Source organism: Corythoichthys intestinalis, chromosome 18, assembly GCF_030265065.1.
Source record: "Corythoichthys intestinalis isolate RoL2023-P3 chromosome 18, ASM3026506v1, whole genome shotgun sequence".
Taxonomy (NCBI): domain Eukaryota; kingdom Metazoa; phylum Chordata; class Actinopteri; order Syngnathiformes; family Syngnathidae; genus Corythoichthys; species Corythoichthys intestinalis.
The window spans coordinates 8,592,372-8,605,240 of NC_080412.1; the positions used below are offsets into that span (position 1 = coordinate 8,592,372).

At 38.2% G+C, this 12,869-nt stretch overlaps 1 protein-coding gene across 1 annotated transcript; it reads left to right on the top strand.

The window, feature by feature from the left end:
* The first annotated feature begins 774 nt into the window (after positions 1–774).
* Positions 775–12,624, top strand: LOC130906252 (coxsackievirus and adenovirus receptor homolog). Its single transcript, XM_057820362.1, has 3 exons — positions 775–849; positions 10,242–11,151; positions 12,474–12,624. Exons 2-3 carry the CDS (start codon positions 10,243–10,245, stop codon positions 12,504–12,506), a joined length of 942 nt encoding a protein of 313 aa, XP_057676345.1. The 5' UTR covers positions 775–849; position 10,242; the 3' UTR covers positions 12,507–12,624.
* The last annotated feature ends 245 nt before the right edge of the window (positions 12,625–12,869 follow it).

A 12,869-nucleotide genomic window follows, 5' to 3' on the forward strand; every position in this document is an offset into this window, starting at 1 on the left:
TCATTCGAAATAGTTGTAAACCTTTACTTACTTATTTCTGGAGTAATTTTTTTTTTTAACTTTACAGACAAAAACATTTTTAGTGGAAGTCAACTAAACTAAGCAATTATAGTCTTGAGTTTTCGGTCAACAAAAACTGGACGAAGACAAACACATTTTGAGATGACTAAAATATGTCTTAGACCAGCGGTCTCAAACCGACTCCACAAAGGGCCGCAGTGGGTCCTGGTTTTTGTTCCAACAGATCCAGCACAAACAGTTCAACCAATGAGGTTTCTACTAACATAAGCAGCACCTGATTGCAATCAACTGATTACACTTGTAAGAAACCAGATTGGTGAAAAGGTATTTGTCTCGTTTGGTTGGAATGAAATCCAGTACCCCCTGCGGCCCTTTGAGGACCGGTTTGAGACCACTGTCTTAGACTAATAAGTATTATCATCCAAAAGACTATGACAAAAATTAAAAGGGCTGTGAAAAACAACACTGTGTTCAACATATGTGTCCGAGCCTGTATTTTGTAATGTTTTTGCTTTTGACATGTCGTGTAATGATTTTAGGACATTGTTTTTGAATCACCCTGTATATTGTGCTATTATCTAAATTTCTTTTTTTGTCAAATGATGCATTTTTGACAGCAATAGATCACAGTAAAATCATTCAAAAATTGCACATTTGCACAAATAGCCCAAGGGGGCAGTTTTGGCCCACAAGCTTCATGTTTAAGACCCATGCGTGCCTATGATCTTCATCATTCTCATCATCATCTCTTTGATCTTTGCATTTATAGCTGGCTGCCTGAACACTTAGGTCCTGCGCTGTGAACTTGGAGAAGCAAAAGTTGAACAGGTAAGAAAATTCAATTATTAGTACTGTTTTGTTTCCTGGACACCAGCAAGAGATCATTGGCCGCTTTTTGCGTTTTTATCACCATCAACAGCACAGAAATATGATCATTATCTGCTAGTCGATAGTACAGTAGTACTCGGAAAATTAGAATCGAGGAAAAAAGTTGTTTCATTTTGGTAATTTAACATAAAAGATGAATCCAACAAATTTGATTTGGTCAAAAACTCATTAAATACGATTTAAATTATTTATAATTCACCTTTTATGTTGAAGTACAACAGTAATTCATTTTTATTAAAACATATCAGTTACTTGCAATAGATCAAAGCACCCTTTGTTGACTTTGCTTGTTCACCGAATTGGGATACACCACGGTGACATCTTTGATTTCGCAGCATGAACGCCGCCTCGATTTTTTCGGACTTTAAAGCACGCCATTAAAGAGAAAGTTTAATCCATACATAAGGCGCACCTCAGTAACGTACTGCATTTGTCTCGTTCTTTATTTTTTAACATTGCAATGATTGTTTTCCTGCTAAGACAATATAAACACACCCAGAATTCATACATTACGCACGCAAGGTACGTTGCCAATTTGGGGTTGGGGGGGTTTAATTGCACTCTATAGTCCGCAAAATCCAGTAAAGTCTAAGCGACGGTTAAATGAATTGAGAAGTTGCCAGTTGATGAAACGTTTAGACATTGTCGTCCTCAAAATGGATCAAATCGTGTCATTTTTTAATACACTACTGTTTAACAGTTTGGGGTCACCCAGACAATTTTGTTTTCCTTCAAAAGTTTCACTTTTTTCATAGGCGTTGCAATATGAATAGAAAGTATAGTCATTGACTAGGTTACAAATAAGGATTTTTATTTGAAACACTGTAATTTTCGGACTGTAAGCCGCTACTTTTGTCCTTAATTAGGAATCTTGCCTCTTATTTGTTGATTTATTTGGGGTTAATAGGCAATACATCCCTCCTAGCATGCATTGCAGCACTACAGATGTAAATAACAATCAAAATTCATGTTCTGTGCTAACAATTACTGTTCCAGTTTCATTAATTGCTTGTTATGGTATTTGGTAACACTTTATTTGACAGTGGCATCATACACTCAAAAACATGACCCCGGTAGGTTGTAAAGTTTACTAAAAGACAATGTGCATTTTCAGCAAGAACACATTGTTTCCAAGGTGAGCATGATTAAATCATGCAGTCCATACATAAACATGAACAATGAATGAGTAGCTAGATTAGATCATGTTGCTGCAACATAATGTTAACGTGCCTTTCCAACCAATTGCAATAGGCTCGTCATTTCTCACGAGATTTAAAAGTAGGGTTGCAAACTCCCTGAAAATAATAAGTGACACCTCATTGGTAGAGCCGGCCCGCCCGATAACCGTCATCATTTAATTATTATTTTGTTTATGATAAGTGATTTTTTATTAGATGGGGCTTTGCAAGGCACAGGCCCAGCTAGTAAAATTCCTCAACTTTATTTTTATTTTTCTTTCATAATCTTATTATCCACATTTTTTCGGCGCACTGGAGACTCCAAACCATTTGACCGACCGTTTAAATATCAAATTGGCCGGAATTCCATTCATTTTTAATGGCAAACAATTTCCCATCATTTTCAATGAGAGGAAAACATAGGTGGTTGTGATTTTTGACCACTTACCATTACAGCCCATTGACATTGAAGTGGCGCCTAAGTAAGTCAATACCACTGACAGCTATGTATGTCCATGCCATTGACTATCATGAATGTTGCTACTATTGATGCCAATGTACTGGATTCCATTGAGGCTTATAAAAATTGATGCCATTGACGGCCATTTAATTTAAAATTAGGGCCATTCACGTTAAAATTAGGACTGTATGATTTAATCATGCTCACCTTGGAAACATAATGTGTTCTTGCTGAAAATGCACATCGTCTTTTCGTAAACTTTACAACCTACCGAGGTCATTTTTTGAGAGTACTGTCACCTCTGTTGCTGTCCAACATGCCTCCTATAGGAGGCAGAAGATGTTGACTGTCTCCCCCATTTGGCCAACCAAATGAAGCTTCTTGAAGCAATGAAGCTTTTCAACCAATTGGTTCAAAGCTTCTTGGTTGTTCATTTGGACACATGATGCTACTGTCAAATGAAGTGTTACTGGTTAATATCTTTTCGTGTAAACATCCCATAATACATTGAGGACAGCTGCGGCTTACAGTCTGGTGCGGCCTATCTATGAACAAATGCCGTTTTTGTGTCACATTTGGTGGGTGGCGGCTTATAGTCAAGTGCGCCTTATAGTGCGAAAATTACGGTAATAATTTTCTCCTTCAAACTTTGCTTTCATCAAAGAATGCTCCCTTTGCAACAATTACAGCGTTGCAGACTTTTGGCATCCTAGCTGTTAATTTGTTGCGGTAATCTGGAGAAACTTCACTCCACGCTTCCAGAAGCACCTCCCACAAGTCGGATTGGCTTGATGGGCACTTCTTACGTAGCATACGGTCGGTCAAGATGCTCCCACAACAGCTCGGCGGGGTAGAGATCAGATGACTGTGCTGGCCGTTCCATTACAGATAGAATACCAGCTTCCTGCTTCTACCCTAAATAGCAAGGTCATAGGTTTAGTCTGGACATTGGTAGGGAATATATACCAGCATAACCATAAGCATGTTCACTTATTGCTGAGGACGGGACATTAATGAGACCAACAGTTTGGGTGAACAGGGTTCTGGGCAACATTTCTCATGTATATGAACCTAATTAATTGATAGGCTAAATCAAGACTCCCCCAAGTTTTTTCTTATGAGGGCCACATAACTTTTCCCTTCTCTGATGAGGGGCCGGGTTAGTTTGTAACAGAAAAAGTGTGACGATTGCAGAAGTGCCTAAATGTAAAAATGTATTGTTTTTCAGAAAGCCACAATCAAATAACCCTTTCTGGATTCTTCGCGGAACAAAAATAAATATAATATAATATAATATAATATAATATAATATAATATAATATAATATAATATAATAATGACACTATTAATTAAATAGATAATAACCAAATAACCCTCTCTGGGTTCTTCACAGAAAAAAGCCAGGAAATAAATAACACTATTGAAAAAAAAAAAAAAAAAAAATTCAGGGGGCAGGTCCAAATTTGGAGGCTAGCCGTATCCGGCCCGTGGGCCGTAGTTTGGGGACCCCTGGGCTAAATGATTAATGCAAAATAAATCTGAAGTGACTTATACTAACTACTACTAACTACTAACCTAACTAGTACTACAGTGTATCCCAAAAGTGAGTACGCCCCTCGCATTTCTGCAGATATTTAAGTATATCTTTTCATGGGACAACACTGACAAAATGACACTTTGACACAATGAAAAGTAGTCTGTGTGCAGCTTATTTAATAGAGCTCATTTATTTTCCCCTCAAAATAACTCAAAATATAGCCCGCAAACAGTTAGCTGAAGACATGTCAACAAAATACGTGGCTGACTGGAACCATGTCATATGGTCTGATGAGACGGGCGGGCTTTCTTGTGTACTGTCTTCAGAGGAGGCTTTGTCCTGGGGTGACAGCCATGCACACCCAATTTAATGTAGAGTGTGGCGTATGGTCTGAGCACTAACAGGCTGACCGCCCACCTCTTCAATCTCTGCTGCAATAGTGACAGCACTCCTGTGACGAGTCACGTGACATTTTGGAGGGTAAATGACAAGCAGTATTCAATTTGACATTTAGGGATGTACGTAGTTTCTATGCGGTGTATTCACTTTTGTTGTCAGGGGTTTGGATATTAATGGCTATATTTTGAGTTATTTTGAAGGGAAAATAAATTAACTCTATTATATAAGCTGCACACAGACTACTTTTCATTGTGTCAAAGTGTCATTTTGTCAATGTTGTCCCATGAAAAGATATACCGTATTGGCCCGAATATAAGACGACCCCGATTATAAGACGACCCCCTCTTTTTCAAGACTCAAGTTTGAAAAAAGACTTTTTGAACACCAAATTTTTATACAGAAAATAATTACAATACATCTGAAACAAATGATTATAACAATATATTTGAGAGAAAAGGCATTTAATTTCGCATTCAAAACTTAATATCTGAACATTTAAACATTTAACATTTAAATATGTAAACTAAAGTGCAATCAAATTCATAAATGAATGGCTTGTGGTTTTTGAAATATAAATAAGAAAAAAATATTGTGATAAAACAAAATTGCAATAACCATTAATTATCAAAGTGAAGTCTAACTGTAACTGAAGTTCAGCATTCGATTCATTGATGACTGGCGCCATCCAGCGTCGTGAATGGGTATATGTCTAGGCCGCAGTTTTTTTTTTTTTTAAATTTATTTATTTATTTATTTATTTTTAGGCCGCAGTTGTAAGAAGTCCCCCAGGTTTTCATTCTTACTTTAATGCAAAAAACACCGTCTTATATTCGGGCCAATACGGTACTTAAATATCTGCAGAAATGCGAGGGGTGTACTCACTTTTGGGATACACTGTAACTTTCAGGTGATACACTGTTCGAGTCAAAACTACTGAAGAAACGTTTTGAAAACTTCCAGAAGAAATTTTATTAGCAAATTTAAATTGCAATATTTGAACATAAACTTATAATTATATTAACATATACACAATAAATACAAACTTGTTAATAATAAGTGAAAAGGGGTAAATGTAAGTCTGAACATAATGAATTCACTTTATAATGGTAGTGGTTAGGGATGCGAATCGAAATCCGATTCCAATTCGGAACCAGTTCCGAGTGTTTCGAGGCCTCGACATCACAATGAAAAAGCCTTTAACGATTCTTAAAGACGCGTATTGCGTCGTGACGTGTGTTGTTGTCCAGACGCATCAAACTAGCATGGCGCCAAGAACCACTCGCTCCAAAGTTTGACTACACTTCACCAGGAAAGAGTGTGAAAATGAAAGGTTACGACGGGTAAGCACGAGCATTGCAGCCATAAACATAACAATGACAGCACGTAGGTTCAAACGCTCGAAAGTGTGTCTTCACTTCATGAGGAAAAATTACAACAAAGCGACTTACAGTCATTGCAAGGTGGAGATCACTGCATCGGGAGGGAATACGATTGCGCTGTCCTCACAGAGAGGCTAAGGCTCAGTCCTGTTTATAAAAATAAAAAATAAAAGTCCCGGCTATACAGCTAGCTAAACTCCCAAATGACGATGCAGAAGACGTTGGTATAATTTGCTGACTTTATTCAACCATCACTTGAAGAGTGAAACTAAGAATAGAAATGAAACAAATCAATTTCGTCCCCAATAACAAACAGGTTTGCATCAACGTAAATCAGCGATGACTAGCTGCTAATAACAGTATGGTTAGCATTCGTTCGCTAGCATTAGCACATCGTTCAAACCACTACACAACTGGATTTAAGTGTCCGATCGCGAGTGGAAACACAACAACAACAACACAAAAGATGATACATACAGGCGTTGCCTCTGTAGATATTAACATTAACAAAGAACGTAGGCTCGTAGAAGTGTTTCCCTCTCTCACTCACTTGGATGCGCATTTCTTCTTTGGGTGTATGCGCGCTCCAGTAGGTCCTCAAACTGCGGCCCGCGGCCCAAATACGGCCCGCCTCCACATTTGGTCCGGCCATTTTGATTTTTTTTTTTTTTTTTTTTCTCTCAATCGTGTTATTTATTTTCTGGCCTTTTCCTTGAAGAACTCAGAGAGGGTTATTTGGTTATCATCTATTTAATTAATAGTGTTTTTATTATTAATTATTATTATTATTATAAAGAATCCAGAAAGGGTTATTTGATTGTGGCTTTCTGAAAAACAATAATTTTTTTTACATTTATGCACTTCTGCAATCGTCACACTTTTTCTGTAACAAACTGACCTCGGCCTCTCACCAGAGAAGGGAAAAGTTATGTGGCCCTCACAGGAAAAAGTTTGGGGACCCCTGCTTTAACACATATTGCCAAAGGCAGAACAAAAACCTATCTGCCAATATATACCAATATTTTTTATTTCTATTAGATAAATGTTTCTGTAAAATGTTACACATTATTGTGTATTTGCCACTTATTGCCACAGTTAACATTGAGGCTTTGGGCCTCTTTTGATCTCGTTGTGAGTTCGTAAGGTTGTGACTTCTGATTAAACAAACTCGATGCCAAGCAAAACGTTTGTTCTTTCCCCCCAAATTAGAATCGATAAGAGAATCGATAAAGAATCGAATCGTTAAGCAATATCGATAATGGAATCGGAATCGTAAAAATCCTATCAATTCCCATCCCTAGTAGTGGTAATTCTATCTTTATAAGATATGGGAAGACAAATGACCAATTTAACTGAACTCATTGTACAGTGACGGAATGTAACGATTATATTCAAATTAATATATACAATATTAATATATGATTGTGCATGCATTTGTAAGTAAATTTACAGCTACAGTTTATGGAGTTATGTGAGCAATTTGCTATGAAATTTGTCAAGACGTTAGCATTAGTAGCATTTAAGCTTTCAGACTTTTTTTTAGGCAAATTAGGCTAATTTAATCTACTTAATGAACACACATTGTCAAGTGTTTTATTGTTAAAATTTGTGTCGTTTTGAACATAAGTGTATATATGTGTGTTACAGCTTTTCAAATTGCCAAAAGTGAAAAGCTTTAAAAAGTACAGTTGCCTTGTTTGCTGTCTGTCCAGCTGAACAACTTTACCTTTAGTGAGGACAGAACATGTCATATTAATAATGTAAAAAAAAAAAAGATACTGTGAGGTACAATAACATACTGTTTATATGACTAAAAAACAAACAAACTCAAATCAACTGGTGACAAAATGGCAAACAAGACACCGGCGTCATGAAGTCGAAATTGCGTAAATCGAGTACGTTGTAAACCGGGGACTACCTGTACTTCTTTACTGCACTTAAGTACATGTTTGTGTATCTATATTTCTTTTTACTTATCTACATTTTACAGCAAGTATCTGTTGTCGCCTGTGTTACACGTTACTTTTGTTTTCTTTTTTTTCATTGTGAATTGGTAGTTTCGTTTCGTTTTCATGCCTCCGTCGCAATCGATAAACCCCTTGCAACTATACCGTAACTGAGCACTAGAGGAAGCAACACGCAAGATTAGGCAGGTGAACAAGATATTGACCAATAAAAATCACCACACTCTTGTACAGTAAGTGGCTGTATACTAAGGGTGTCAACAATAATCGATGCGCCGATGCATCCCGATGCGGGGCATGGACGATTCGATTCAATGCGGGCAAACAAGCCGAATCGATTCAGCGCATTTTAAAATATGTCAGTACGTTCAAAAATCTTCCCTGCGCAATTCCGGTGATGCAACGGATTTGGTTTCCCCATTTTTATTATTATTCTCATGTTTCATTTTTTACACACCACCTAACTCTGGTCAAGTTTCCCACCAACCTCGTAGAAGCCAAAATGTCTCCAGACGTCTGCTTTCAATGTGTTAGGTGCATCAATAATCTTTCTCGCTCCCTCTTTCTCCGCTTCAGTCATTGTTATGTTATGTCCTATCTCTCTGCTCTCTTGATTAGAGCTTAGTTCGGGCCTAAAAAAATCCAGCCCGACTCGACCCGGCCCGCGTGTATTAAAGGCCGAGAGTCCAAAATTTTACGTTTTATTTGTAGGCTCGAGCCCGAAACCCCCCCGAAAATGTACATTTCATTTGTAGGCCCGAGCCCGTTTCAGCAGGAGGAGCAAATGCGGGGAAGCAATGCGTGGTTGCGTTTTGTGTGATCACAATTGTGACGATGCCTATGTGCATAATGATAAATTAAAACCTGTCTTTTGTCACAAATTCTCCCAGATAAACAAGACTGTAAGATGCATATTCAATAAACATTTATATCATTTATATTTGTGTGTCCGTTCTATCAGGTGGATAGTTTATGCTCATTTACTTGGCATAATGCAGCAAGACATTTATTTTAATTTATTCGAGTTGGCAGAAAAAAACGTAAGTTGTCTTAATGTTTAAAAAGTCTACATATTTTTATTATCGTTATAAATGAGCGTACACAACGAAATAACGCTGCAAATGTATGTTAAATATATTTCTGTTTCGGATATTGTGCTCACATGCATGGACGCGCCTCTCTCACAAGGAGAGGAACAGCTGCATATGCAAAAATAAACTAAAAACCTTTTAAATAACATTCTTTATTTTAATGACTCGCATCAGAACACACAAAAGAACAAGCTGCCGTAAGGAGCACTGAAACAAAATAAATAATAACATTTTAAGGAACACCATGCACGAACTCCACGATGTCCTGCTTAGCACGAAGAGGCGCAGCCCTCGAAACAAATGATAATAACGATGTGTGACTAATATCATCTTTTAGGCCAGTACTGTTTTTAAAATGCCTGCTCAGCGTGAAGGTGCCAGTCTTTCTGCTCTCGTACGAGGGCAAAGCGCGCGCCACATTTGTTGCATTCGGCCAGGCTGGCACATTTTTCTGTATGCATCTTCCACTATCAATTTAAATCCTTTCCACACACCACTCGTGGATTCTTGCCTTTTCAATCCCCCCGTCTTTAGTTTGCTTTTCGCCTCTTGGTGCCCTATATCGAAATCCGAAAAGGAAATACCAGGATGGAGAGTTGCGAATCGAATCGTGAGGGCAGTGCCGATGCACACCTCTACTGTATACACATAATAGTTATTTGCGACTCCCCATTAAGCTAGGTTTCGGAGTTTTTGAGCTTGTCGAGCATCTGTTTACAGTGCAGTCAATATTATTGCTTGCTTTTTCCATTCTGCACAGTTTTAAATAAAACAGAAGTCAGTGAATGTTTTGGTTCTTTGAATACTGATTCAGATTTCTGTAGGCCTTTGTATATATAAATGTGTATGTATGCAATATAAATAGAGGGGTTGGACAAAATAATAGAAACACCTTTAAAAAAATGAACCAAAACTCATTTAATATAGTGTAGGTCTGCCTTCTGCGGCAATCACAGCCTCAATTCTCTGAGGTATTGATTCATACAACTTGTGAATTTTTTAAAAGGATTTTTAAGTGATTCTTTAGTTAGAATACCCTCTAAGTCTTTTAGAGACGATGGCCGTGGAAATCGACATCTTAAATGAATCTCTAAAACTAACCATAAATGCTCAATAATGGGATTTTGCCTACCATACAAGATGCTCAACTTTATTAGAATGTTCCTCATGCCATTCTTTAACAATTATGTCCAATGATTATGATGTTAAAATGTTTGGTCTTTCCATTTTTTGTCCAACTCCTGTTTCCTGGCTGGCCTGGGAAGCCATTGATGTATTTGATGATGCATCTGCCTTTGATGTGACAGTGTTCTTTATTTGCCAGCATGCGAATGGCGATGATGGCGTGGCGCCTCCTGTGGTCTTTTGTCCTAATGGGAGGTTTGAGCTGCGTGGCTCTGGAAATCCACCCGGAGGAGTCCCAGTACTACGCCGCCGAGGGCTCCGATGTCACAATGCTTTGCCAGTACAATGACACTCTGGACAGCTCAGGGCACATCATATGGGATTCCGCCCCCTTTGGTGTCTCCCCACCGCTCATCATTAGGTTCGGTGACGGCCATTTGGTCTTCGATCGTTACCAACCGATGAAGGGCAGGGTCCGTTTCACGGCAAGTGATCCCCAAAATGGAGACGCTTCTATCACCATTAGCAACGTCAGTCGCTCAGATGCGATGACTTACATTTGCCTTGTGAAGAAGTTACCTAAAGTGGAGAAGATAATGACCCTGACGGTCATGAAGCCGCCAAGTCAACCGATATGCAACTTGCAAGGGGAATTCGCCCAAGGCAATAACGTGACGCTCACATGCTTGTCTTTCCATGGTGAATCCCCTCTGACGTACACCTGGGCCAAGATCAGCGGAAACCAGGTCCTCCCCGCCAATGCCGTGGTGGACTCCGTAAGAGGCACCATTCGCGCAGATAGTATCATCGAGCAGGACTGTGGAAGCTATCGCTGCACAGTGGAGAGCTTGGTCGGAAGCAAAAGCTGCGAGCTCGTCCTCCCCTGCCCGGACGTGCCAGAAGCTCACATGTCCTCCACGCTGCTGATTACCATCTCCATCACGGTGGTCCTCGTCATCCTTGCTGTTTCCATCATCACCACTGGCTGTTTGTGGTGTTCCAGAAAGAAGAAAGGGAGCTATAACTTCAGTGAGAAAGTGGGTGATGTGCCACCTCCTTTCCGACGGATTTCAAAAAAAGAAGAGATTCCGCCATCTTTGCACTACGAGGTGAGAAACATGCAGATCAGACAGAACATTCACATCAATAGCAGCGGTACAACAGTACACACAAGTCACGGTAAACTGGAAAACCAAAAAGTTTTTTTTTATTTTTTAAATCACGTTATTTCAAAGTTAAGAGTTTTCTATTAGCTAAACCTAAAAAAATCTTTTTTTTAAAAATGCAAAATAAATAGAAGAAAACATCAAACTTGTGAATTTTTGATTTTATGGTTCTAACGTACTTTAATTCAGTTTATGTACAAAAATACAAAATAAAACATTTTTTGGGATCAACTTAGGTCAGGTGGCAAACTTTTTTTCTATGAAAATAAAACACTACCATTTTCAATGTTGTTCACTGTTCAACACATATTAAACAATTTCCAGTTGACCTACACACCAACATATACAGTGGGGAGAACAAGTATTTGATACACAGTCAATGGGAAAACCCATTGGCAGTGTATCAAATACTTGTTCTCCCCACTGTATATATACAAAAAAATTTTTTTGGAATTATACTTTGGGGGAAAATGTGAAAAAAGATGTCTTATATGTATCTCTTTCCAATGCTACATTGAACACACACACACGAATTGGGGTGGGGGGGTGGGGGGGGGGTAATTTGTGGTTTTTCACTTACCGCAACAGGTTCTGGTCCCCATTTCCTGTGAAAAAGAAAACGGAGGGATCACTGTATATATACATACTGTTAGCATTAGCCTAATTCTAACCCAAATGCTATGCTAATGCTATGAGTTACATTTAGTGTGTGATGATCACTCAGCAGAGTCAGCACATACCTTTAAAAGCTAAAGCAACATTGCATATTCTCTCTGGCTAAACAAATCTTAATCTTAAATCTTAATCTAAAGCTAACTAAAAATACAAATGTCGCCCAATGTGAAAGTGTGATGGGAACTATGACACATTTTCGTCTTGTAGTCTCATCAGATGAAACCTGGGATTTGTCTTACGTTTTAGTCTCCCAAGACACATTTTTAACTCGTTATCATGTCATCATCATGAAAAAAATTGTTCGTTGACAATTTATTTTTGTTTTAGTCATCGTTGACTAAAACAACACTGATTCTCACTCAGTGTTTCAATGACTTCAGCGAGGGCTTAAGTAAAATAAACATTTCCTAATTTGAAATTATAAAATAAATGCACTTTAAATAGTGTTCGTAATCCTGCAATTGATAGTTCCTAGCCTGTACTGTTGCTCTGACCCGTGATTACATATAGAGTGAGGGTATGGGATAATTACAAATACCATTACACTCTTAATAACTATTCTAGATAATGACCTCCTTTCTGTTGCACAGGCCAAAGACCAGACCGTCACCATGTCCGCTTGATCACAGCGCCATTTTGCTTGCTTCAAGACTGAAGAGGGAGTTTTTCAAATGTAGATAATTAAATATTCCGGATAAATTGAATACTTTAATGGTTGTCAATAAACTTGTTTGAACTTTGGGTCACATCCTATTCATTTGGGGGCATTTCTGGGTTGCTACCAGTTAATTTTTCTCACTGAAATACGTTAGTAATAAGTTAAAATATCCCAAAAGTGAGTACACTCCTCGCATTTCTGCAGATATTTAAGTGTATCTTTTCATGGGACAACACTGACAAAATGACACTTTGACACAATGAAAAGTAGTCTGTGTGCAGCTTATATAATAGAGTTCATTTATTTTCCCCTCAAAATAACTCAAAAT